Source organism: Mastigoproctus giganteus, chromosome 1 (genome assembly GCF_048544385.1).
Source record: "Mastigoproctus giganteus isolate SK-2022 chromosome 1, ASM4854438v1, whole genome shotgun sequence".
Classification (NCBI taxonomy): domain Eukaryota; kingdom Metazoa; phylum Arthropoda; class Arachnida; order Uropygi; family Thelyphonidae; genus Mastigoproctus; species Mastigoproctus giganteus.
In genome coordinates this window covers 151,484,777-151,512,062 of record NC_143575.1, presented here as the reverse complement: position 1 = coordinate 151,512,062, position 27,286 = coordinate 151,484,777, and the positions used below count along the sequence as shown (strand labels likewise).

Here is a 27,286-nt window from a genome sequence, read left to right as displayed (position 1 = left end):
CTCACAGAGAGAGCAACAATGCTTAGTGTAACCCTTCTGTAGTCTTAATAAAATGAGAATTACCTTTAAATCACCACATATCTACCACTCACACTTCTGACAATGTACACCTAAGAGGATGTTCTCCATGTTTGTGTCTGTTTCTTTTTTGTGGAAGGCATATGCAAGGCAACATATTTCCACATTGTGTATTTCCACAGAGCCTTAAGGCTAACCTTAGAAGTGTCTAAAAATAGTTGCCATTCCTCAGAAACGTGCCTCATGTTCATTGCTGCCATTCACCTTCTGTTTGATAGAATTTATCATAGTCTTTATTTCAAGTACAAAATGTTGTCACTTTCATAGAATGATCTAGAAGATGCCACTATTGTAGCCTTGAGTCCAAAAGCTCTGCTTTATTCTTCTGCAGTTTGAGAAGCCTGATAAGGTTATTAAGCGCACTTTCTGTGATCTTATGTGGTTCAGAAGGATAAAGGTTTGGATGAAATGGTGGATCCCTTGACATAGACGCTGCTATATTTCATGTATATCAAGTTGATGTTCATCAATGTTTTCATCTTCCTTTGAGTGTACACAATAATGGTGGGGTAGTTCAGAAATAGGTAGTACTTCACTGTGAGGTATGTGACAAATTGCAGATGGTATATCTCAGTACGTCACTGTCCACTTTGTCTTCATTGTTGTTCCTTTTCTAATAGTAGGCACCATACAGAAGTTAAAGTCAGTAATGTTATTTGGCTCCCTCCATAGAATGGGCACTGTGAAAGGCATAAAATGTCCCTTTCGATTCAGCCACAAGTTGAGTTTTTATGAACAGGTAGTGCAACATATGTGTGGAGAGCAGTTGTTGTCCTGGTTGCCTACTTTACATCCAAAGTACAAGAAATAGATCTTTTTTATAACTAGCTATATGAGACCACAATTGTAATTCTAAAACAAGAGCCAATTAACAAATTTTAATGTGATTTTCATGTTTAGCAGCATAAAATTAGTCAAGATTGAGTATTTTCGTTTCCGTAACATTTTACGTGTTGACCAGTATTATCAGGCAACACAAGACTATGCTAGATATAAGCTAGTCTGAAATGAAGTCACAAAGGAGGTTAGGCAAGCAAAGGTAGATTACGAGAAATCTTTAGCAAAGGAACCAAAGGAAAAACAGCAAAGACTTTACTTATATAAACTCTAGAAGGAAGGGGATGAATCAGATTGGTCCACACAATATTGATGGTTTGACTGTGATGATCCTGCTCAGATAGCAGACAAACTGAATGAGGATTTTGCATCTACATTCACACGAGGAATTATGTAGGAAAGTGGACAGCAGAAGCTTATTAAACTCTAACAGGGAACTAAATTATTTTGTAATAAATGAGAGCAAAGTGGAGGAGAAACTGTTGAAGTTAAACATAAGAAATGCATCTGGGGTGGATGGGATCTATCCTGTTTATTAAAGGAGGCAGCAAAGGAAGTAAGGAAACCCTTAGCCATAATTATGAGAGCATCCTTGGACTCGGGGGATGCCCCATGGACTGGAGATGTGAAAATGTATCTCCAATTCACAAAGGGGGATCAAAGAGGGACACAAATAATTACAGACCTCTTAGTTTAACTTCTGTTCTGGGGAAAATAATGGAGTCACTGATTAAAGAAGCAGTGCAGGATTACCTACACAAGACTGCAGTTATAATTCATACACAGCATGGCTTTGTTAAAAAATCATATACTCCCTCCTATCGTGTCTGAGCAGAATTGCAGACACTTTCAAATTCAACCCTAACTCACAGCTTTTTTTCAACATTGACCTCTACTTGTTAAGTAATTCTGCCAGTCTCCTACTCTTAATATCATTAGTGCCAATGTGTTAAGGGGAAGTCTTTTCTGACCAATTTGACTGGATACTACGATGTACTCACAAAGGAACTGGAGGTAAAAATTAATTTTGATGCAATAATTGGAGCAATAATTTTAGATTATTGCTTCAATTTGTACAGTAGTCATATGGCATTAAGGGCAAGTTTCTGCTAAGGATAAAGGGATGGTTGAGTGGGAGAAGACAGAGATTGGTAATCGTGGACACTGATTAATGTTATTAGTGGAGTATCCCACAGTTCGTTGTCGGGCCCATTGTTGTTTTGTATATTTATCAATGGCATTGATGAAGATATATGTTGAAGTTTGCAAATTTCAAACAGAGACCTGTTAGTTTAACTTCTGTTCCAGGGATAATAATTGTATCACTGGTTTAAGAAGCATTACAGGATCATCTAGACAAGGCTGCTGTAATAATTCAGACACAGCATGGGCTTGTTAAGTGGAAGTCGTGTCTGACCAATTTTATTGGATACTATGATGTGGTCACAAAGGAACTGGATGCAAAAAATAATTTTGATAACATATACTTGGATTTCAGGAAAGCTTTTGATACTGTTGCACACGGAAGACTACTGTACAAATTGGAGCAGTATGGCATTAAGGGTACATAGATAAGAGGATGGTTGAGTGGAAGAAGACAGAGTGATAATCAATGGACACTACTCTTCATGAAATAATGTTATTAGCGGAGTCCCCCAGGGTTTGGTGTTGGACCCAATTGTTGTTTTGTATATTTATCAATGCTATTGATGAAAATATATCAGGATTAATGCCTAAGTTTGCAGTCGATATGAAGGTTGGCAGAGCTGTTAACGACAGTAATGATAGTACACTACTGCAAAAGATTTTGAAAAGTTGAGCAGATGGGCTGAGAGGTGGCAACCAAATTTTAACATTGAGAAATGCAAAGTACTGCATATGGGCAGCAGTAACCCCAGAATTATATATCAACCGGGTGGTTGATATGTAATTCTGGGGTTACATATCACTGAGTATAGTTGACACTATACTCAGTGTAGTGGAAAATGAAAAATATATCTGGGGGTAACAGTGCAGTGAGATATGAAATTTTCTGAACAGCAGACAGGCTGCAAGAGCAGGCCAATGATATACCGGAATTTTGCTAGAAGGGATAGGGATAAGGAGGTTATTATCCTTTTGTATAAGGCAATGGTCAGGCCACACCTTGAGTATTGTGTACAGGTCTGGAGGCCTCGTTTTAGCAAGGATGTACAGTTGCTAGAAAGAGTACATTTATTTTAAATTAAAAACTCCTCACTATGGCTCCTAAAGTTAATAAAAGTCATACAGAGAAGAAAAGAAGAACAACATTAAAGCTTAGCGGCGAACTTGATATAATTAAAACTATTACATTAGGGTCACCCGGAAAGTTAATTCATATACCCATGTGTATTGTTTCTGTAAATTGCGTGTGTTCTCTTGTCGATTTGCCTGTTTTGCTGGATGACAAACTGCAGTTTCTGAGAGAAGGGCAACAAGACTGGTGAGAGGAACAAAGGGGGTGCTCTTACCAAGAAAGGCTTAAGTTCTGCAAATTTCAGCATCTGGAGACTAGGCACGATCTGACTGAGGTGTATAAGGCCCTGAATGGTTTTAACAGGCTCAATGCTGATGGGATTCTTCCTCCTGCTCAGATTACAAACCTGAGGGGACATAAACTCAAATTGAGGAAAGGCTGCTGTAGAATAGATGCGTGGAAATTTGCCTTTAGCCAGAGGGTAGTTGTTTGCTGGAACAAACTTCCATCTGTTGTGGAAGTTGATAGCTTAAATAAATTCAAGGAAAAAGTGGACAAACGTTTGGAGCAAATAGGAAATGTGAAGGGTTTTTTTTTTTTTTTTTTTTTTGTCTGATGCTATATAAGCTTGCTTTGTTGCATCATATGCCTTGCTAAAGTCTGGAAGTCTCATTTTAGGAAGATGCCAAAAGGTTGGTAAAGAGAACAAAAGGGTGCTTTCTTAACAATAAAGGTTCAGCTCTGCAAATTACAGCATTCAAAGACTAGACAAATTGAGTGTTTAAGGCTCTGAATGTAATGAGTAAGCTTAATACTGATAGTGTAATGGACTGTGTAAGCTCACTGTTTCCTCTCGCTCACACCACATACATGCGGAACCATAAATTCAAATTGAGGAAGGATGGCTGCAGGATTGATTTGCCTTCAGTCAGTAGGGAGTTGATTATTGGAACAAATTTCCACTATTCTTGTGGAAGTGGGTAGTGTGAAGAAGTTCAAGGCAAAACTAAACAAACTATTAGAAGGGATGGGCAGCTGATGTGGGAAGTTTTTTTGGCTGATGTTGTGTAAGTTTGGTTTCTTGCATCATCATCACTAATACCAACATTCTAGCTGCAAAAAAAATGCGATAATATTTCTCAAACTTAAAATAGTTATCCACAAATAGATCTTTCCAAAAACCCCTTTCAGATCTTTTAAGGAAGTCAATAATAACTTAGAATTTTTCAGCATAAAACAAAATAGCCAGTTAATAGATTTAAGCCAAAAAACACCAAACCCAGTGACGACAGAAAAATCTTAAAGAGAGAGAGAGAGAGAGAGAGAGAGAGAGAGAGAGAGAGAGAGAGAGAGAGAGAGAGTGCGTGCGCGCGTTTGTTTATACGCCATAACAGCATTCATGATGTTATAAAATAAAAATTGTACTAGAGAATAAGATAGAAATGTGCTAAAAAACACATATATTCTCTTACAACAATGAAAAACAAAACAATAAAATTTATGTTTTGTTGTTGTAAAAGAATTAATAAATAATACATAAGTTTCTATACAATTTATCCAAAGGGGTCCAGTTTCGAAGCTCGCGTGCCCATTGTAGATGCTGTCGCCAGTAATACTACTTACACTTTTTAATATGAAAATAACATATTTGTACACTTGGCACCACTATTAAAAAAAAAAAAAAAAAATTTCCGGAATGGCCCACCTTGGCGGGGGATAGTCCATGCCAACCATCTCCACAGAATTCTGGAAGCTTCTGTGTTTTTTGTTTTTTGTAAAAAAAAAAATAAATAAAAAAACTTGAAAGGAAGTATTCATACTTGTTCACACTAAAAATTTAAAATACAACTTAAAACAATTGTGTGGCTTTATAAACCTCTTATTGCCCTTCAACAAACAAGTTGCAAATTTCACATTTCACTCATGTGCACAGGCCTTAGGGTACCTACACATAGGCAAGTGAGCATTCAAGCAAAAAATATTTCACATTGCTGAGGGGGGAGGGGGAGAGAGAGGGGAGAGAGAGAGAGAGAGAGAGAGAGAGAGAGAGAGAGAGAGAGAGAGAGAGAGAGAGAGAGAGAGAGAGAGAGCGCGATTTATCAATATACAGTTTTAAAAATGGCATTATACATCGATGAGCCAAAACATTGTGACCATCTACCTAATATGATGTTGGTCCTCCACGTGCAACCAAAACAGCTCGTACTCGGCAAGGCATGGAGGCTACAAGGTTTCTAAATGTGTCTTGTGGTATCTGGTACCAACATGTAACCAGCAGATCCTTTAACTCCTGTAAAGTCCGTGGTTGAGACGCCGCATATCAGCGTTGCTGTTCTAACACAAACCTAGATGCTTGATTGGATTGATGTCTGGGGAATTTGGAGGCCAGGGCAATACCTGGAAATCTTCCTCGTGTTCCACGAACCAGTCTCAAACAATCCGGGCAGTGTGGCATGGCGCTTTATCCTGCTGAAAGACGGCATGCCAGAGGGGAAGATCGTTGCCATGAAAGGGTGTACCTGGTCAGCAATGATGTTTGGGCAGGTGGTAGACAGAGTACCCAGCACATAAATGACTGGACCCAGGATATCTCACACGGATGATTGGACCACTACCACCTTGTTTTCGTCCCACAGTGCATCCAGGTGCCATCACTTCCCCACGGAAACAACAAACGTGTACCCGGCTGTCCACATGGCGCAACAAGAAATGTGATTCATCAGACCAGACACACGACTTTCTTCCAATCACTCAAGGTCCAGTTTCGAAGCTCGCTTGCCCGTTGTAGATGCTGTCGCCAGTAAACCATGGTTAGCATGGGCACTCGGAGCGGCCTGCAGCTACACAGCCCATTTTCAGCAGGGTTCGATGTACTGTGTGTTGTGACACATTACTCCCCATCACCAGCATTCCAATTACCGGCGAGTTGCTTCACAGTCGCCCTTCTTGCCACGTACCATCCGGGAGAGCCTTCGCTCACCTCAAGCATCAATGAGCCATGGGTTTTCGCCGAAGGTTCATGGGTTTTCCCTCCTCAGACCACTTTCGGTAGGTACTAGCCACGGCTGACCATAAGCACCCCAACCAGCTGTGCCGTTTCGGATATGCTGTGACCCAGTCATCTGGCCATTACAATTTGGACTTTGTCAAACCCACTTAAGTCCGCTGCCTTTCCCATCTGAAGAACAAGACTAACGCTGATTAACCGAGCTCAATATCAGGTGTTTTTTATACTGTGTCCCAACCCATGCAAGCGCTGTAGTTCACATGCAGTTTCTTCGATTTGCATAACGACTCGCTGATCATAATGTTTTGGCTCATCGGTGTATACCTATATATATATTGTTATATATACCTATTTAAATTAAGCAAATTCATTTTACCGCTTTCCAATCCATAAGCAAATGTTACTTCAATCCAGAATACTTCATGACATCTTTTCTCCAAAACACAGGATGAGACACCTCACTTACTAATATCTGTGTGTTCAATTTTGGCATATTTGACAAGAGCAACCTGTTTTTTCATTTGCTCAAGGCAGGGAGGGGAAGTACAGCACACATGCGTAAAATATTTCTTGCTTGAGAATCAATCATGTTTTAAAACAGGATCAGCTTCAAAGCAACATTGCTCTGGAGCTTTATTACTCATTCTCGTGCAATGGCAATGTGAATCATTTCATTTAAACCAATGTGTAATAAAACATCACTCCACTGCTCACTCGCATGTGAAGATACCTTTAAAAAAAAATAATGGAAATGGTTGTCCATTTCCAAGAAAAAATTCCATACAAAGAAACATGAATCTAGCCATTTCAAAAATCTGAGATAAACAAGAAACTGGTCATTTTGAAGGAAGTGGGACAGAGTTCAGGTTTAGACTAGAAACCAGTGAAATGCTGGATAAAAATTCCATAAATGTACAATGTCCACAGATCATATCAGAAAAATGTGAATTAAAAATTATGTTGTTGTTGATTTTTTTTTTTTTTTGTTTAAGGACATACTCTTTCCACCCCGCCCTTCAAGGACAAATCAAGTTTTTCAGGGCCGTACCATTCTAGGAAAAATTTCTATTTTCCGTCTTTCATAGTAACTCGAGGGAAACAAGACTATTTCTGTTCTCTTTCCCCAGCTTACTCTGCTCATTCCTCTTTCTTCACTGATAAAATTAATTACAAAAAACTTATGCAATTATTAATTAATAGAAAATGGATTGTAAATATAGTATGGCTTAATATTTTAATTACTTCTCTTGTTTTTAGTATGCATTCTGTTTTTGGGTGTAACATTAAAATGGATAAAGAAAAGAGGAAAAAAAATAAATTGTCATATTGATCACATCTCCTAATCACAAGATAAGCAACCTCTCAATATGACTAAGCTTTTGGAGAAATGTAAGCAACAATTTAATTTTATCCAATCAAAACTATAAGCCACTTAATCTTAAAATTAGTCAGTTAAAAAAACAATAATGATGGAAATCAACAGTCACCAAATACAGTGAATGTTGATTCACCAAAAAATACTTAATATGTGCCAACAACCAAAATGTAACCTACTATTTACTAGCAACTATTTGTGGTGGCATGACAATTTGTTAGAAATTAAACAAGTTGTTACATCAAAGTCTATGACAACTAAACTAAAAATGGCTATAAGTCATATGATTTTTATAAAAACCATTGAAAGTTAATAAAATAAATAAACTGATATTTGATTACTTCATCATACTTCCACGAAGGCTCACTTGTAGACAGATTCATCTTGACAGTTGGAAAGTCGGGTTCACTTCTAAAAAGTCAACCTTCATCATCTGCTATAATCCATTATAATCACTACATGACATGAAAGGAGGAAAAATTTAACCTATTAAATCAATATATATTTAAGTTATCTAAAAATAATTAATAGAAATAACCAAAACAGTTTATAACAGTTCTAAAAAAAAAAAAAAAAAAAAAAGTAAAGTTACAGTTCACTAGAAATTATGTACTAGTGAATTAAAGAACAGCACAACATACACTCATGGGCCAAAACATTACCACCACCCGACCCCTATCTCCATGAGTAGATGCATTATACAGCACCTAGAAGTGACATCACCAACTGGTGCAGCATATATAGTGATGCATTGGTAGGGTCTGCCAGTTCATCAGTACAAAGTCTGTGCAATGGGGAAAGTAAAGAACTTCACAGAGTTTGAACAGGGAATTATTTACAGTGCTAGGAAGGGAGAACCAGCATCTCATCAACAGCAGATGAAGATGTGCCAGGAAGGTCCGAAGAGGGGCACCTAACGTTCTAGGATAAGGAGACCAATACTGGTTGACAGTTGAAGTGTTTTTGTTTTGGTTTTTAGGAACATTAGCAACTAAGGCCATATTGCTCCAGGATATGCGGTGGTCATTCCCTGACCTTTCCGCATCCTCCCTATTTGGTGGTGACGGGCTCGAACCCCGGTCTAATCAAGAAGCGTGTGCTACGCACTGCAGCTCCTTCCCACCTGGCTACGGAGGCGCCCAGTTGAAGTGAATGGCAGTTAGTCCATGCTTTCTTGGACAACAGAAAGTGTACAATTCCTCAATTAATAACCAACTACAACCAGGCCACACTGAGAAATGTTTCTGGGAACACCATCCAGCAGTTGTATATAAGCCTACATAATAGCGGATATGTTCAAGTGCCCATGTTGCCTGGCATACCTCTGCCTGCAGTGGGCACAGGAGCACATCTGGACTGGAAAATTTGCCTGGTCTGATGAATCAAGATTCCAGCTCAATCATGCTGTTGGACGGGTGCATATTCCACAGTAAGGAGGTGAACAGCTACAACCAGACTGCATAGCTCAATGAAAACAGGACACCGGTGATGGTATCATGGTTTGGGGAATGTCTTCATGGACATCACTAGGTCCCATCATCCCCACTGAATACATCCACACCGTCAGATCCTATCTTCACAATATTTTGGATCAGGTTCTGCCCTAAATGGTGACCATGAATCTAGATGGCACTGAACTCTTTCAACAGGACAACTGTGCCATAAGGATCATCAAAAGGCCAACATTGTTTTGGAATAGTTTGAGGATCATGTCCAAGCATTTCACGTGACCCACAACTGCCAAATTCCCCTTCAAACAGTTGTATTTCACTGCAAAACTCAAAGAAGTCCTTCTGTATTGAGCTCGGGTGACAGTATAAAAAACACCTGATATTGAGCTCGGTTAATCAGGGTTAGTCTTGTTCTTCAGATGGGAAAGGCAGCGGACTTAAGTGAGTTTGACAAAGGCCAAATTGTAATGACCAGATGACTGGGTCACAGCATATCCGAAACGGCACGGCTGGTGGGGGTCAGCCGTGGCTAGTCCCCCGAGCATCAATGAGCCATGGTCGTCCAAACCACTGGTTTGGATGACCATGGCTCATTGATGCTCGAGGTGAGCAAAGGCTCTCCCGGATGGTACGTGGCAAGAAGGGCAACTGTGACGCAACTCGCCGGTAATTGGAATGCTGGTGATGGGAAGTAATGTGTCACAACACACAGTACATCGAAAATGGGGCTGTGTAGCTGCAGACCGCTCCGTGCCGGTGAGGTGTTGGACGACCATGGCTCGTTGATGCTCGAGATGAACGAAGGCTCTCCCAGATGGTACGTGGCAAGAAGGTCGTGTGACTGTGACGCAACTCGCCGGTAATTCCCCTTCAAACAGTTGCATTTCACTGCAAAACTCAAAGAAGTCCAGGTGCCTCCGTAGCCAGGTGGCAGGAGCAGCAGTGTGTAGCACATGCTTCTTGATTAGACCAGGGTTTGAGCCTGTGACCTCCAAATACTGAGGATGCGGAAGGTGAGGGATGACCACCCCGCATATCCCCAGAGCAATATGGCCTTAGTTGCTAATGCTCCTAAAAACCAAATAACAAACAAACAAACAAACAAACATCAAAGAAGTCCTTCTGTCCAGCTAATCCACGATACCTGAAGACCTAACACAGTCTCATGGAGTCAATACCATGCTGGGTACAAGTAGATATCACGGTGGAAGATGGCCCAAGTGCTATTAGGTAAGTCATAATGTTTTGGCTCGTGAGTGTAATATCGTATCCTTGCTAACTAATGTTTGGCAGCCAAGCCACAATACACCAGCAACATAGTATAGGCTGTTAAATGCAGAGGATGAACAGTTAATACTTCTGTAAATAATAAAACAATCAGGATTTTTATAATTTCTACATACAACACGCACAGATAATCTCAAATAATATAAATTGTTTCTTTTGTTTCAATTTTTTGTGACAACCATTCAAAGATGTATTAGAAAGATGTATTATCAGCCAAAAAAAAATAATAATAATAATAACATAACAAAAAATAAAACTATCTATTTGACTCACTCTGGTGCATAGGAATTCAGCTGACCTTTGAATATCTCAAACTCTCAGCCTCAACACCACCTACGGAGACAACTTATTCCAGTAATCAACAACTCACTGGCTAAAGAAAACTTCCTTCAATCAGTTTAACCACTTCTCCATTAATTTGAACTTATGGCCTCATATGCAAACTATTATAATCCACCATATTCTCTCTCTCTCTCTCTCTCTCTCTCTCTCTCTCTCTCTCTCTCTCTCTCTCTCTCTCTCTCTCTCCTCTCTGTGTGTTATGAATCTTATAACATTGTGCTCATTGTATATAGCTTCGTGGCTCATGAGATAGGGAATATATCCTTGACAGGACACAATGGGCCCCTCCCTGCACCTATCTACAATGCTCGAGAACTTAGCATCTACCCATATAATAACTCCTAAATTCCCTTCCTCGTACTTTTTTTTTTAATTCAACTCCCCACCCCCACTGCGGAATAATATGTATAAGTTATTTTTTTGGGTTTGCAATTCCCTAAGTGTAAGGTTTTTCCACTTTGCTGCATTAAAACATAGTTGTCACTTTTCTGACCATCTCTGAACTGTATCTAAATTGTTCCAAAGAAGACTGCTTGGCACTGAACATTAACTACTATACTGATCTTGTTATCATTTATATACTGACATTATGCCCTATATCCCCCATCAAGGTCACTTAAAAAGATCAAAAACAATCACAGTACCAATGCTTAGGAATCCCCACTTCTTACATTAGCTCAATCTAAAGGGCAACTATTAATCACAAACCTCCGCCTCCTACTCTGCAGCCACCCTGCAATCATTCCAAGGATCTTTACTGCAATTCCAACACTTACCAATACATACAGTAAACCTCTCATGCAGAACCAAGTCAAATGCTTTGTTGAAGTACACAAAATCAAAATTATATGTCAAAAAATGTATGCTTTCTCCAGAGTAGTTCTACTGTTTTAAAAATAAAAGATCTTAGGTAGCACTAAGTTCTGCAGTGCTTTTAAAGCATATCTTTGAATGACAGCTGCTCAAGAAAAGTCTTGGGCACCTGATTTCCACTAATATGTTGTTGATATGGAGGTTTGATGGCGCATAAGCTACTTTGGCCATAATGCGCCTATTCATTTATTATAAAAAGAGATGAAAAAGTTTCATAAATTCAGAATTGATTAAAAAGTCCCGTTTGCTTTATGAAGTTGAAAATTCGGAAATATCTGCATCATCTCCAATGAGATTCTCTAAAGTTATCGGTCTACGAAGATTACCAGTGATAGCAGGGTTGAAGTTCTGTCTTGATCATAGTAAGGGCAGTCAATGAGAATGTGTTTAATACTCAGATTTATATTACAAAGAGTGGACACTGTGGCGGGACATTCCCTGTGAGTAAATAAAGGTGGGTCAGTAAGTATGGCCTATTCTTACCCTTGAAAGGACTACCTCCTCGTCTTGATGTGCGGACACTGGAGCGCCAAATTTTTGGATCATGTTTAAATTGAAAGAGTTTATTATTAATTTGAGAGTGCCATATTGCTGTCCATTTTGACAGGCATGCAGCCTGAATGATTAATGCATAGTCTGATGGCAGAATAGGGATATCAGTTAAGTCGAAGCTAGTTGGATTTTTTTGCGGCTTTATCAGCCAGTTCGTTGCCCAAAATGCCAGAATGAGCTGGAATCCAGCAGAAGGTGACCAGTTGATTGCGTTCTTCAATTTGTAGTAATATGCTTTTTATTTCGTCTAGAACAGGGTGTACTTTATCTAAGGGGTTACATAAAGCCAATATTGAGCTGAGGGAATCAGTGTAAATAACAGATTTTAAAGCACAGTCAGAAGAGAGATTCTGTAAAGCTAGTTTGATTGCATATAATTCAGCTGAGAAGATACTGAATTCAGATGGCAAGGATGCTGAAATAACGGTATTTGGAAACACTGCAGCCGCTCCGACGTTTGAATTAGATTTAGAGCCATCTGTATAAATTGGAAAAAAGTCAAAGTATCTTTGAGGGTGAGCTTCGTGAAGTTGTTTGATATTTGATGTTTGTAAAATGTTCTTTCCCCATTGAGAGAGGTAAGTGTCACAGGTCGGTATAGGAGGTGGAACCCATGGTGGTTGAGTACAAGTTGTTACCTGTTGTACGGAAAGGATGGAAACATTCCAAATTTGCATCAGTTCAAGAAGGCGAAGACCAGCTGGCTTTACTATGCTTGGTTTATTTCTGAAAAGTTTTCTAATGGTGGATTGAACAGGTATGACTGAGTCGGATGCATGGCACAGCTTTGTATCTTGACAGCATACTTCAATAACAGTGTCTTCCTACGTAAAGTTAGTGGGGGTTCATGGGCATCAATGTAGAGACTATGTGCTGGTGATGTTCTGAAAGCACCGAGTGAAAGTCTCAAGGCACTGTGTTGAATTGGATCAAGCCAGCGTAATGCACTCAATCTGGCTGAATCATAGATGGGAGCTCCGTAATCAAGACGGGATCTGATTAATGCCCGATATAGCCGAAGCAGAGATGTACGATCTGCGCCTCATGTTTGGGAGGATAAAGCTCTGAGTATATTTAACTTTTTTAGACAGGAAGTACGTACATTTTTTATGTGGTCTATAAAATTTAACTTATTATCAAGTGTTAATCCTAGAAATCTGATGCTATTAGTGACCGGGATGGAGACATTATAAATTTGAAGTTCAGGATCCGGATGAAGTTTGCGCTGTCTACAAAAATGGATGGCAACTGTTTTCTGCTGCGAGAGTCGATAGCCATTGAGGCTGGCCCACTGTTGTATTTTATTAAGTGATATCTGGAGCTGTCGTTCAATAGACCTCATGTTTTGGGAATGGCAGGAGATGGAAAGATCATCTGCATAAAGGTAGGTCTCAACTGTATTTGGAAGCTGATTGGTGATGGAATCTATTCTAAGAGCAAACAAAGTGGCACTCAGTACTGATCCCTGTGGTACTCCTTCTTCCTGTATAAATGTTTTAGAGAGGGCATGTTGGTACTGAACTTGAAACGATCTAGTACGTAGGAAGTTCTGAACAAATATAGGAAGGTTGCCTCGTAGACCAAGAGAGTAAAGATCACTAAGTATGCCATGCCGCCAGGTAGTGTCAAAAGCCTTCTCGATATCTATTGAAACCATTACAAGATGTTCACGTTTAACAAAGGCATTTCGAATGGCGAATTCAGCCTTGACCATAAGATCTAAGCATGACCTATTTTTACGAAAGCCATATTGGCTATGGCTCATTAGATGTTGTGACTCAATGATCCATACGAGCCTTCTGTGGACAATTTTTTCAAGGATTTTGCTCAGACAGCTTGAGAGAAAGATCGGTCTATAGCTATAGGGGTTAGTTGGATCTTTCCCAGGTTTTAGGAATGCTAAAACAGTAGAGTGATGCCAAGAAGTTGGAAAAACATTTTCTAAAAATATACGATTGTAAAAAATCAGAAGCAGGCTTAAAGCTTTGTCATCGAGATGTTGAAGCATGACATAATAAATTCCATCTGGACCGGCAGCACCATTGTGGGATGTTCTAATGGCATGCAGAAGTTTAGAGTGCTGCAGAGGTTTGTTATATGGAAGAGTACGTGCAGTTTGAAATTTTATGGCATGCGTTTCTCTAGTTTTTTTAATTCGTTGGAATGACGTAGAATATGCTGATGCCGCTGATATTTCAGCAAAAGTATTGCCCAAAGCATTAGCAATATCTAAGGAACTAGATAGATCTTGCCCTTTCCAGGAGAGGATTGGAGAAGGTATAGTAGGAAACTTACCAGATAACTGTCTAATTTTTTTCCATATAGTTTTCGGATCAGTGTTTCTGTTAAAGGTCGATGCAAAACGGGTCCAGGATTCTTTCTTGGCTTGCCTTTGTACAAATCGTGCTTTTGCTCTTAGCTTCTTATAATTAATGAGATTGTTTGTGGTTGGACATTGCCGAAATAAATTCCAGGCTTTGATTTTTGCTTTCTTTGCTTTTGTGCATTCGTCATTCCACCAGTAATTATAATGCTTGCGACCAGGGGGATTTGATAATGGTATTGTGTCTTTGGCTACTTTTAGGAGATGTGATGTGATGTAATCTGTTACATTGTCAATATTCTGGAGCTGGATTTTTTCCTCGTCAAGAGAGATTGATGATCGAAATTTTGCCCAGTTTGCACGAACAAATTTCCATTTCCTGCGGAGTTTGTTTGAAGGAGACTGTGATATTAAAAAATTGCATATGATTGGAAGGTGGTCACTGCCCATAGGATCATTTAAAACATACCACTCTATGGTTGGGAGGAGTATTGGAGAACAAATTGAGAGATCTATTGCTGAGGTGTGTCCAGTTGGGAGTTGTATGTGGGTGTGCGCACCAGTATTGAGTAAGGTGAGGTTTTGTGACTCTAGAAAGCTTTCAACGAGTCGACCACGTGTGTCTAGTTTAGGACCGCCCCATAAGGGATGGTGTCCATTAAAATCCCCTAATATACAGAGAGGTGGAGGTATCTGTATGAGGAGATCTTCAAGATCTTTTAAACAGTAAGTATGGTTTGGTGGTAGGTATATTGAGACCAGTGTTATTGAAATATGGAGAGTTATATGAACAGCAACAGCTTCTATTTCAGTTTGAAGTGGAATATGTTTAGTTGGGATCTTTGAATTTATTAAGATTGCTACACCACCATGGGCAGCATTTGCTGTATTGCGATCTCTTCGATAAAGACAATAGTTTTTTATTGAAGGAGAAATTTGCGAGGTTAGGTAAGTTTCCTGAAGACAAAGGGCAACTGGAGAATATCGGTTAATTAGATCACAGATATCATCTGTGTTGCAACGAAAGCCTCTGCAATTCCATTGTAAAATACAAGGCATTATTTGTGTTTATTTGTTGGAGATGTATCTGACTGCTTTTTGAAGGTTACTGGCTTATGACGTTCTAATTTAGATTTATCTTTTTTTTTGGAGAAAACTGGCCGACCTGTGTCCATTTCTTCTTCTGCATGGAGTTCTAGAAGGGGATCTTCCTGTATGGATGTGCCATCTGTGTCCATGGTTGTATCTTGAAAATTTTTTACTACATTTGTGTTTAAACTATGAGATATGGTATCTATGACTGGAGCAGGAGATGCCACTGGTATTGTCAGAGGAGTATTATTTGCCTGGTCAGAGAACTTGGATTGTTGCTTAGAAAGAACATTTCTAGCCCAGTCAGAAATTGATTTGTTAGTGGGAACTGTTACATCAGTTTGAGTGGAGACTGTCTGAAATTTTTTTACAGCATTGGCATAGGTCATATTTTTGGTTATAGTTGGAGCAACTAATTTTCTCGCTTCTGGGTAACTTACTTTGTTCTCAACCTTGTATTTTACTATTTTTTTCTCCATTTTCCACTTTTCACATGTCTTTGAATATGCAGGATGGTCACCTTTGCAATTTGGGCAGGTCATTTTTGTAGCTGTACAGTTACTTTGTATGTGATCTGAGGATCCACAATTAGGGCAGACAGGAACTCCTCTGCATACAGTTTGTGAGTGGCCATACTTTTGGCATTTGTAACACCTTAAAGGGTTTGGAATGTAAGGTCGGATGCGGCAAAGTAAATAACCTGCTTTTACAGAGGAGGGTAAGTTGGGTGTATTGAAGGTGAGAATAATATTTCTTGTAGGTGTCAGTTGATTATCTTTTTTTAGTCATTATTCTTTTTGCTTCAATTACATTCTGTCCCTGCAGTTCTTGGGTTATTTCTTCATCGGTGACATTCAGTAAGTCCCAACTGGATATCACACCCTTAGATGAATTTAGGGTTGTGTGTGGAGATATTTTAACTGGAATGCCAGCAAAGCTTGTAAGTTGTAACAGCTTCTCAGAATGTCTGTGGTTGGAGGTTTCTACTAGTAAGTTTCCTGATTGCAGTCTCTTCACCGTCTTGGGAGATCCTGCAATACCCTCCAGATGTTTTTGTATTACAAACGGAGACAATTTATTCATGGGCTGACTAGTAAGGGAGTGGATGATTAAGAACGACGGGCAAGGTTGCTCCATCCGATCAGTCTTTTGTCTCTTTGGATTATCGTTCTCAATATCCTTATGGTCTGTGTTATCCATGATTGCTCCTTTTAGCCCTTGGCAAGTGGACTTACTTGCCAAGATTTCCGGCCCCGCCACGGGGAGGCAGGAGCAGTGCCGCTAGGAGGCCAAGCGGTTAAAGTGTTAGTTGATTAGTGACCTAGAAAAATGAATAAAAAGAAAGGTGGCTTTTCTTTCTCTGTTCTAACTTGTGGCTTTTCAAGTGTAGAACGGTTTTAAAAAAATAAGGCTTTAGATAAATGTATAAACTTAAAAATAACTTTAATCGCCTTTGAAGAGCACTTTATAATCTCACATATATCGCTTGGCCTCGAAATACGCTTGGCACCCGGGGCCCCACTAATATGTAGATGCTGATCAAAATCAAGACGGCAACATACTTGTCAGAAGTTCATTGCCATTCCTGAAATTTGGGAATTCGGAAAATCACTAACCATCATGATGACTGCTGGATTTCTAGTAGTAGCCATTTCAATATATAAGAATTCAACAGATTGAAGATATGTATCTGAGAATAGCATCCTCTAATGCCTCAATGCCACTCAGCAGACTTGATAATTCCCAGTCTGCCTTTCTTAGAAACACCTCAGAGGTGTTAAACCCATGTAATTAAAAACGACTGCGATTTCACTGAAGCATGCCCAGACCTCCATATCTGCATAATCAACAAGAATTCACTTAGGAACTTGGTTATCACCAAATCTAGAGGAGAAGCTCTTGAAACCTCACCTAAAAGAGGTGAAGCTTCAAGTAATTTAGTGAGTTTGCCAGATGTGTGGCATATTTCCACACATCTATCCTGCAACCATCATTCTCAACTTAATTTCACAGCCCTTCATGTGCATTGTCTCAGCAAGTGGAAGAATGCCATTAACATTCCGCTTACTCCATATAAGGCTTTAAACATCTCTATCAGATCTCCCTGCAGCTACCTAGTCTCAAGACACTGCAATTTGCAGAATTGAAGTCTTTCTACATAAGAGCACGGTTTTGTTCCCTTCATCATTCTGGTGGCCCTCCTCTGCACCCATTCCAGCAGATCTGCATCCTTCCTAAAGTGAGGCCTCCAGACCTGTATACAATATTCACCTCCTTATTCCTGTTAGCAAACGTTCTGTATATCACTGACAAAATCCCATGTGCTGTCGTGGCAGTATTTCTGCACTGCTCAGAGAATTTCATGTCTGACTGCACAATCACCAACAGGTTATTTTCATTCTCCACTATCCTGAGTGCAGTACCACACAACAGATAAGTTCCTCTAGGGTTACCAATACCCATTTCCAGTTCCTTGCATTTGTCGATGTTAAACTTCAACTGCCATTTCTCGGCTCACTGGCCCAAGTTCCTAGATCTTGTTGCAGTAGATCACCCTAATGACTGTCGTTAACCACCATGCCAACCTTTGTACCATCTGCAAACTTAGACATTAAGCCTGATATACCATCATCAATATCACTGATAAATATTGAAAACAGTGGACACTGAACCATGGAAAACTCCACTAATAACATTAGTCCACAAAGAGCAGTGCCCATTGATAACCACTCTCTGTCTTCTTTCACTTAACCATCCCTTTATCCACATCAGTAACTTGCACTTGATACCACATTGCTCCAGTTTCTATAGCAGTCTTTTATGTGCAACAGTATCAAAAGCCTTCCTGAAATCCATGTATATAATGTCAAAATTATTTTTTGCATCCAATTCCTTGGTTACTGCATCATAATAACCTATCAGGTTGGTTAGACAACTCCCCCTTGACAAATCCATGCTGTGATTGCAGCATAATTGGATGCCTGTTCGAATGGTCCTGCATTACTTCTTTAACCAGTGATTCCATTATTGCCCTGGAAGAGATGTTAAAATAACAGGTCTACAATCACTCGTGTCCCCTTTTGATCCCCTTTTATGAATTGAAGAATACATTTACACATCTCCAGTCAATGAGGACCTCCCCTGAATCCATCCTCCACTTTCCTTTCAATTATCATAGTCATTAAGCTCCTCGTTAAAGTTTGATAAACTTCTGTCATCCCCTTCTCTAAAGAATTCCTCATGTGTAAATGTAGATTCAAAATCCTATTCGATATGTCTGCAATCTGAGCAAGGTCATCAACAGTTAACCCACAGACATCAAGTGGCCCAATGTGATTCAATCCCTTCCTTCTATTGTTAATATAAGCACAGTGCCTTTGCTGTTTTTCTTGGCCACAGATTTCTCATAATCTGTCTTACCCTGCCTAACCTCTTTGTGACTTGATTACAGACTAATTCATATCGACCATAGGCTCTGTATCACCTGAAATTTATATGCAAAAGCCTAGTAGCCGCTTTGATTACGTCCCTGAATACTATCCATTTAGAATTCGGTAACATTGAGACATGTTGTCGGAGTAGGATGACAGTCTTGTCAATCAATTCGGCCATGGAGAGATTGTGCAAGGCTCACGGGGTAGAAGTTTTTTCAGTGTGGTCTGTGCTTGCTAACAGGAGATACTGCTTCTACAGGGATGGGATACATTTAAATAGAAAGGGTGCGAGAATATTTGCTGATGCTATCGAGCAGTGTTAGATGGGTCGGAAAACTGCTAGCTTGGGGGATTCACAGACTAAAAGATTCAGTAGCCACAGGCAGAGGCAGAAGTGATTCTTGCACTGCTTCTATTGTAAAGGTGCTGTTGTTTTGGTTTTTAGGAGCATTAGCAACTAAGGCCATATTGCTCCAGGATATGCGGTGGTAATTCCCTGACCTTTCTGCATCCTCCGTATTTGGTGGGCACGGGCTCGAACCCCGGTCTAATCAAGAAGCATATGATAAACACTACTGCTCCTTACCACCTGGCTACAGAGGCGCCCTTATTATCGTAAAGGGCAGCAGCCTAGAGAGCAAGTTGCTGGGGATTTCAAGAGCTGCTGGCAGTCATGGAACAAGTAATGCGTGGAATACATGGGCTATGTTTGGGTAACTAAGATTAAGAACAGGTGTATCTATACTTGCATGTACACAAATGCTAGAAGTATAGTAAATAAATCTGATGAATTTGAAGTGCAAATTATTGGGATATCAGAGACATTGTGTCACACAGATATAAGCAGTGCAGAACTGGAATTTGGGGAATACGATGTGTACAGAAAGGATAGACAGGGTAGGAAGAGAAGAGGGGTTATGCTGTTAGTTAAGAAACAAAATCTAAGGAAGTGCATCCAGTTGACATGGGTGGGCATTGCAATGTTGAGTCTGTTTGGTGTGACAAACTCTGGGAAAGGGAAAATGAGAGTAGGAGTGAGTTATAGGCCTAATGAGTACAACGAACAGTTCGGCAGAGAAAAAGAGTGGGCCAGTAAATCAGAATGTCTTGTAATGGTGGATTTTAACTTTCAAGATATTGACAGAAACTTGCGGTTTGGTCACTCGCATGCTAGAAAGATTTTGTATATTTATTGGAGGATTGTTTTCTACAGCAACATGTTCGAGGGGCAACCAGAGGGAGGATTACTTTTGATCTGATTATCAGCAGAGATTATTCATACATTAAGAATTTGCAGATAAAGGAACCACTAGGTGACAGTGATCACAGTGTACAGATGAGGGATTTACTTAAAAGATTTAACTACCATCAAGGGTAAAGGGAAGGGTTTTGTTTTTCGTAAAGGTGACTACAGTAGTCTCACTCAAACAGTTTTTATATTCTATGCAGTGGGATTAACTAATGATGTTACCAATGGTGAATTCTAAATGGGAAGTCTTCAGGGACTTAATCTTGGAGGCTACTAGGCTTTTCATATCAACTAAGAAATACTGTTCAAGGTTTAGGCCTAAATGGATGTCAGATGAATTAATGAGGCTCGTGGCAGAGAAGAAAAATGCATGGGATGCAACAGGAACATTCAAGGTAATGACTCTATCGCGAGTGCCTTTATCCCATACTACCTGAACCTATCACAGCAGGTTTCTAGGGTACTGAAATCTCATGGAATAAAGCACATAAAGCTCCCAGGCAGGAAATTGCGATCCCTCATCTCTAGAGTGAAAACACCGGTTCCCACCTTACTACAAAGTAGACTAGTCTACCGCATTTCTTGTTGTGACTGCTTTGGTTGCTACATCGGAGAAACTGGCAGAAGGCTTGGCGAACATATCTCAGAACACAAAAGAGCCATCTATTTAGCGGACACAGAACACTCGGCGATTGCTGCGCACTTCTAGTCAATCCGACACGACACTGACCCGTGCCATGATGTCATAGTTGTCAATTGGTCCCACCATTACAGACGTCACACCTGGTTGGGGTCATTGCACATCACGTGCCCTAATAATTTGGTAAACAGAAGCAGTGCATGTCCACCCTATTATTGAGACAACCATCGGCAATGTTCACATATGACATAACCACAGGCTTCAACTTCAAACAGTTAGTTGTTACATCACGCAGTTTACTGTGCATGACTGGCACTACACACTCCTAAGTTCTACATTCCTAAACTTTCAGTTCAACTGAAGGTTACCATACCAACAGAAATCTTTTTTGTACTGAAAGTTACCATAGAAATCTTTTTGGGTTTTGCAATTACTAATGACCTTGAACAGATTGTTCATTTACCTACATGAATACCGGACAATCCTAACCAAACAGCCAACACGCTTGATCTTTTTCTCACAAACAACTCTTCTAAGTACAGGGTCGAAATGAGAGGTCCTTTAGGCACCCCAGATCACAACTTGGTGATTGCCTCTTCTCCAATGGAGCCTTTATCTCACGGCTATTCCCAACCTCGTATTGTTTGGCATTACAAGAATGGAAAATGGCATGACCTGCTACATTTCTTTTCTTCTTTTCCTTGGTCAGATTACTGTTTCAAAACTTCTGATGTCAACGTTTCCTCAGATCGTATCAGTGAAATTATTCTTGCAGGAGTGGAATCCTTTATCCCACATTCCACTTTAAAATCTCGTCCTTTATCTAAACCTTGGTTTTTCAATAAATGTGCTAAGGCTGTTCAAAGAGAACGTTGCATATCGTAATTATTCTTCAGTTTCATTTTCTGCCTACACCAAACCTTGCAACAATCGTAAAGCAGTTATTAATCAGATCAAACTAGAGTTTTAACAGGCTAAGAGTAGAAAACTTGCTTCTTTCCCTAAGCATTCTGGTAGCATTCAGCCCTAAGCATTCAGGTAGCCGAGCATTCTGGTCTCTTGCCAAAGCTATTGGCCGCAACTTTTCCCCATCTCTGCTCCCACCTCTGTCCAAACCAGATGGTTCTGTTGTCACTTTAGCCAAGGATAAAGCTGACCTGCTAGCATCCCATTTTCCTTCCAACATATGTATAATGATATTGGTAAAACACCTCCCACCATTCCCAACATGCTCCATTCAATGCCTCCTGTGGTCTTCCGTCAAAAGGATGTCAGAAGGATATTGATGAATCTTGATGCTAAGAAAGCTCCAGGTATCGATGATATTTCTCCACTTGTTCTCAAAACCTGTGCTCCTGAACTTGAAGGTGTTTTTCCTTCTGCTTGGAAATTTGCCCATATCCAGACAGTTCCTAAATAGGGTGACAAATCCCTTCCATCCAATTATTATCCCATTGCAATTACTCCTACTCTTTCTAAAGTAATGGAGAAATCAATTACCCACCAACTCTTAAACCTTCGTCTGAACAATGATCGCCAGTATGAATTCCATCAGTGTCGATCCACTGGTGATATTCTGGCTTATGTTACCCACTTATGGACTAATTCAATGGAAAAGTTCGGTGAAACACAAGCAGTTGCTCTTGACATCTCAAAGGCTTTCGATCATGTTTGGCATAAAGGTCTTCTAAACAAGCTTCCATTTTATGGTTTGCCAACGTTTTTTGTAATTGGTTATCCAGTTTTCTCTCTGATCGCTCACTGAGGGTGATGGTAGATGGCTCTCTGTCTTCTAACTTCTCCACTAATGCCGGTGTCCCCCAAGGTTCAGTTCTTTCTCCCACTCTTTTCCTCTTGTATATTAATGACCTTCTTCCATTGACTGAAAATCCTATCCATAGTTTTGCCGATGACAGCACATTGCATTCCATTTTTCATTTTGAGAAACCTTGCCCTGCTCAATCAGCTTCAACTTCTCGAAAATCTGCTACCAATTCCTTAAATGCTGATCTCCAGGTCATTCTTCAGTGGGACAAAAATAACTTAGTTGATTTCAATCCTTCTAAAACTCAGTCTTGTCTTATATCTTGCAAAAAGGATTCTTCTGCTCCTATGCTTATCTTTGGTGACAATTCGATTTCTAGGCAAAATGATATATCTCTTTTGGGGATTACCCTGCCTTCTAATCTCTCTCTCTCTCTCTCTCTCTCTCTCTCTCTCTCTCTCTCTCTCTCTCTCTCTCTCTCTTGGCACAAGCACATTACAAATATTGCTTCCTCTGCATCTAAAAAACTTAGCTTTCTCTTTCGCTCTCAGCGTTACTTTTCTTACAAACAGATCTTCACTCTGTACAAATCGCAAATCCGCTCTACCATGGAATATTGTTCCCAAATCTGGGGCAGTGCCCCCGAAACCTCTCTCTCAAGATTTCTAGATTCCATTCAGAAAAGGGCAGTTAGGTTAATTAATGACATCACTAACAGTCTCTCCACTCTCTGTCATAGTTGTACTATATCTGCTACTTGCCTTTACTATAGCTACTTCCATGGGCACTGTTCTTCTGAATTGGCTTCTATAAAACAGACCGAACACGTGCTGCCACCAGCTAACATCCATTTACTGTCCAACTTCAAACTCACAGAACCAACTTTTCATCTTCCTCGTTTATTCATTCAACTGCCATCTTCTGGAACAACCTTCCTTCGTGCATATTTTCTGAAAATCACAGTCTATAGAAGTTCAAGTCTAGTGTCAAAAAAATATCTTCTTTCGTCTTCAACTTCCAACCCATGCACGGTACTAAGTACTTACATTTCTAGACATGAAAAATCCAAAAGATTAAAATCTTGTATTTCTCAACCCTTGAGACAAAATACACCAAATTTCGTTTCTGTGGGATGTGAACCAGTGTCCTTCTGGAGAGCTTCAAAGATGGTACCTTTTGCTGTCTGACTCATCAATATTCTAATATATTTCTAATCAAGTTAGACACTTGAAATTTGATGTTACGATAGTCATTCCTGATAATAGGAAAATTAACAAAATTATGACAAGTTACCTAGGGGCAATAACAGCCAGAGTGGTGGTTTTTAATTAATACAAATAATCCATTTAGCATGTTTCAATAATACACCGCACAATATTATTTGCTATGTGTGACTCTGTAACTGCCATTGTTTAAATCTGGATCATTTATTTGCATGCTTCAGAGAACAAATGGTATAGAGGTAACTGTTACTGTTATTTTCCAATATAACATAGCATGTTAATGTCTTGAAAGTTTAATAACTCTTCAGAAAGAGTTGATATTTCCACAAAAAACAAAAACTTGTAAAAAAAAGTGAGCAAATTCTTTCACAAGCTTTGCAAAAACTTCCACCATGAAATGGTTTGAGATCAAACAGTGATGTCAAGTTCATCATAAACTCAAACGTGAAAAGCATTGATATCAAAAATTTGTTCCAGGTTCATTATAGGCTCAGCCATGAAAAGCATTGAGATGAAAAAATTATGCCAAGTTTGCTGTTGGCTAATCAGATTAAAAGTTTTTCATACACTTGGTGGTGAATCCACGTGTATGAAACTTATGATCCTGGAATGAACTACAATTTAAATGTACCAGCCAATCCACCATACCCCAGAGAAGTGCTCTCCATATCACTTATTGTTTTCTAATGTATTAATGATACTAATGATGGCATATCAAGCTTAATGTCTAAATTGCAAATAATATAAAAGTTGGCAGGGTAGTTAATCAAGTAATCAGGGTATGCTAATTCAGCAATATCCAATAAATTAGGCAAGGACTGAGAAGTGGCAACTGAAGTTTAATATTGAAAAAAGCAAGTGGAATGCAATGAACACACATTGCATTCCACTTCTAGGGAGCAGTAACCACAGATTAACATAGCAGGGGCATGGTACGACACAGCTGCTATATTAATCTGTGTGGTATCTGGGGGGGAGGTAATTGTGCAGTCAGATGAGGTTCCCTAAGAAATGCAGACAAGCTGCCAGGACAGCTCATGAGAGTTCTGTCAAAGATATTTTTTTCAGGGTAATTCAGAAATTTTTTTTGGCTGGTGCAGCATAAGCCTCAGGTTTCCTTGCACCTGGCTAATAATAATAATATAGAGGAATTTTGCCAGCTGGGATAGGGAGATGATTTTCCCTTTACTAGACCACATTGCAAATACACATACAGGTCTAGAAGTCTCAATTTAGGAAAGATATGAATCTGTTGATATGAGTGCAGAAAAGAGCAACAAGATTGGTGATGGGAGCAAAAAGGTGCTCTTACCAGGAAAGGCGTTAGTTTAGCAAATTGCAGCATCTGAAGTCTAGGCACTTCTGAGGAGATCTGACTGAAGTGTGTAAAGCATTGAATGGATTGAATAAGCTAAATGCTGATGGCATTCATTCCTCTTGCTCAGACTACATACATGAGGTGGCATAAATTCAAATTTAGGAAGACAGTTAAAAGTCAGATGTGTGGAAATTTGCCTCCAGCCACACAGTGGCTGATTGTTGGAATGCTCTCCCATCTGATGTCACTGAATTGAACAGTTTGAATAAATTCAAGTAAGAACTATATACAGTAAACCCCCCGCTATTCGCAGGGGCTACGTTCCTGAGAAATGCCGCGAATACCGAAAACGCGAATACTGAGTTATGGCTCCCATAGTAATAAAGGGGTTCCGTTCCAAAGTATGAAATATATAAGAAAAACTAGTCTAAAATTTTGTCTATGTATGTATTATATGTACCTTCATAATATGACTATGTACACAGAGAGTACATAGTGAAAAATCGAAATGAAAATAAGAAACAATTTAATATTAAATGTAATATTTATTAGAAATTTCAAACCAACGCCTTTGCTAGCTAAAAAACTTATCCCGCCAGTGCTTTCAAGTTTCGTTAAAGTGTTGATAAAGGAGTTTTGCCTTTTCACGAATGATGAGTGAACTTAACGGAATTTTATTTTGAGTTCAGTCTTCTATCCACAGATTTAAAGCTTTTTCCATTTTTTCTAATTTAACATCACGAGTTACAGAGCAAATTTTTTGAAGCAATTAGCGCATTTTCAGGGACACTTCTTCCGATTTCTTGATTGATCGTACCGTTGACTCATTGATTTTATAATGTTTTGCCACTGAGGAGAAATTTTCACCATTAGAAAGTTTATCTAATAACTCAATTTTATTCGCTAATGTCATCACCTTCTTTGATCTTTTCACATTTCCCTTGTTATTCGTAGCCATATTTTTGTACAGGTTAACACATTCGAAAAAGTCTGCAAAAGGTAGATTTATCACTTTTGTAAACATATCAATTAATAAATTGATAAATTTATTCAATTTATAAGCATATAAATTAAAAACAAACGACAAAACTTCCCATGGCAAGCGCATAACACATACTGAACAAGGATTACCAAGAAACATCCACGCAAGCGATTTTGTCACCCTTCTCCCCCCACCCACTGAGCACTGTTTTGACCGGGGAAGATAATTTTAGCCACGCCCATGTTTTTTATGGCGGAAAATTATCACGGCGCTTTAAAATTCACATTTTTTTAGGTTTCATTTTATATTAAATCAGCGACCGCGAATAGCGGGGGTTTACTGTAAACTGTTAAGGGGGGATGGACAAGTTAAGTGAGAAGTGTTCATTTTATTTTTTTTTACTTTGGCTGATGCTGTATAAGCTTGCTTTCTTGCATTTGCCACTACTACTACTACAGTCAAATCTCATTAATACAAAGTTCAAGGGAGCTAAATTTTCACATTTTGTAATAACATGATTTGTAGTAACAAGGTCCCCCAAAAGTGTCAAAATTTACCGTTTTTTTGTTTTTTTAATTTTTTTTTCTGGTACATACTATATATCTAAGAATAATAATAATACCAAAAATAAATGAAAAAGAAATTAATTTAAATTAAAAAAATAAAATAATAAAAATAAAAAACAATAAAAACAAAAGCCTTGTCTAACAATACAGTAACAGGAATAACACATTTTTTAAAGATTTTATTTTATTTGTAAGATAAACTAAGAGAAAAGCAATTATTAATGAAATTATTGTACAGTATATATTTTGATATATACAACATTTAATATCACAGTAAAAAGAATTACAAGCTTAATAAAAAAGGAGACATATAAACCATTAACTTTTTAATAAATTAATCTAATTTAAAGAAAGAATCCAATGTTGTTTGCATAGTTTTTGTCCTATATGCATTTTTATCTACAGCACAGACATTATCAAATGGAATAGTTTCTTTATCAAGAAAGGTACTGTTATTGCAGGCCAATGCATTCTCTATTATTCTCAATGAGCATCTTTTTTAGATGGCAACGTGAGTGCTTCTTCACTTCTGCTGTTGCTGGTAACAAAAGTATCATCGTTTCGCTTGGTACTCAGCAGCTCTCCTGCGTTAGGAGTTGCTGAGGTAGCAACTACATCATCCACCTTTATAAACTCTTCAAATTCACCAACAAATCCATATGTTCCTTCATATT

The 27,286-nt window shown here is 39.0% G+C and overlaps 1 protein-coding gene across 6 annotated transcripts in view; it reads right to left on the bottom strand.

Moving 5' to 3' along the window:
• The window catches only part of RhoGAP19D (Rho GTPase activating protein at 19D), a 661,344-nt gene that overhangs the window by 577,114 nt on the left and 56,944 nt on the right, over positions 1-27,286 (bottom strand). For 3 of the 6 annotated variants that reach the window (XM_090374624.1, XM_090374649.1, XM_090374631.1), the window contains exon 4: positions 7,857-7,970. In XM_090374624.1, the coding sequence (XP_090230750.1) occupies positions 7,857-7,898 (42 nt within the window). In that variant the 5' untranslated portion in view covers positions 7,899-7,970. Of the gene's footprint in view, positions 1-7,856; positions 7,971-27,286 lie in introns of those variants that run through there. The other 3 variants (XM_090374638.1, XM_090374639.1, XM_090374644.1) reach the window with 1 other exon arrangement.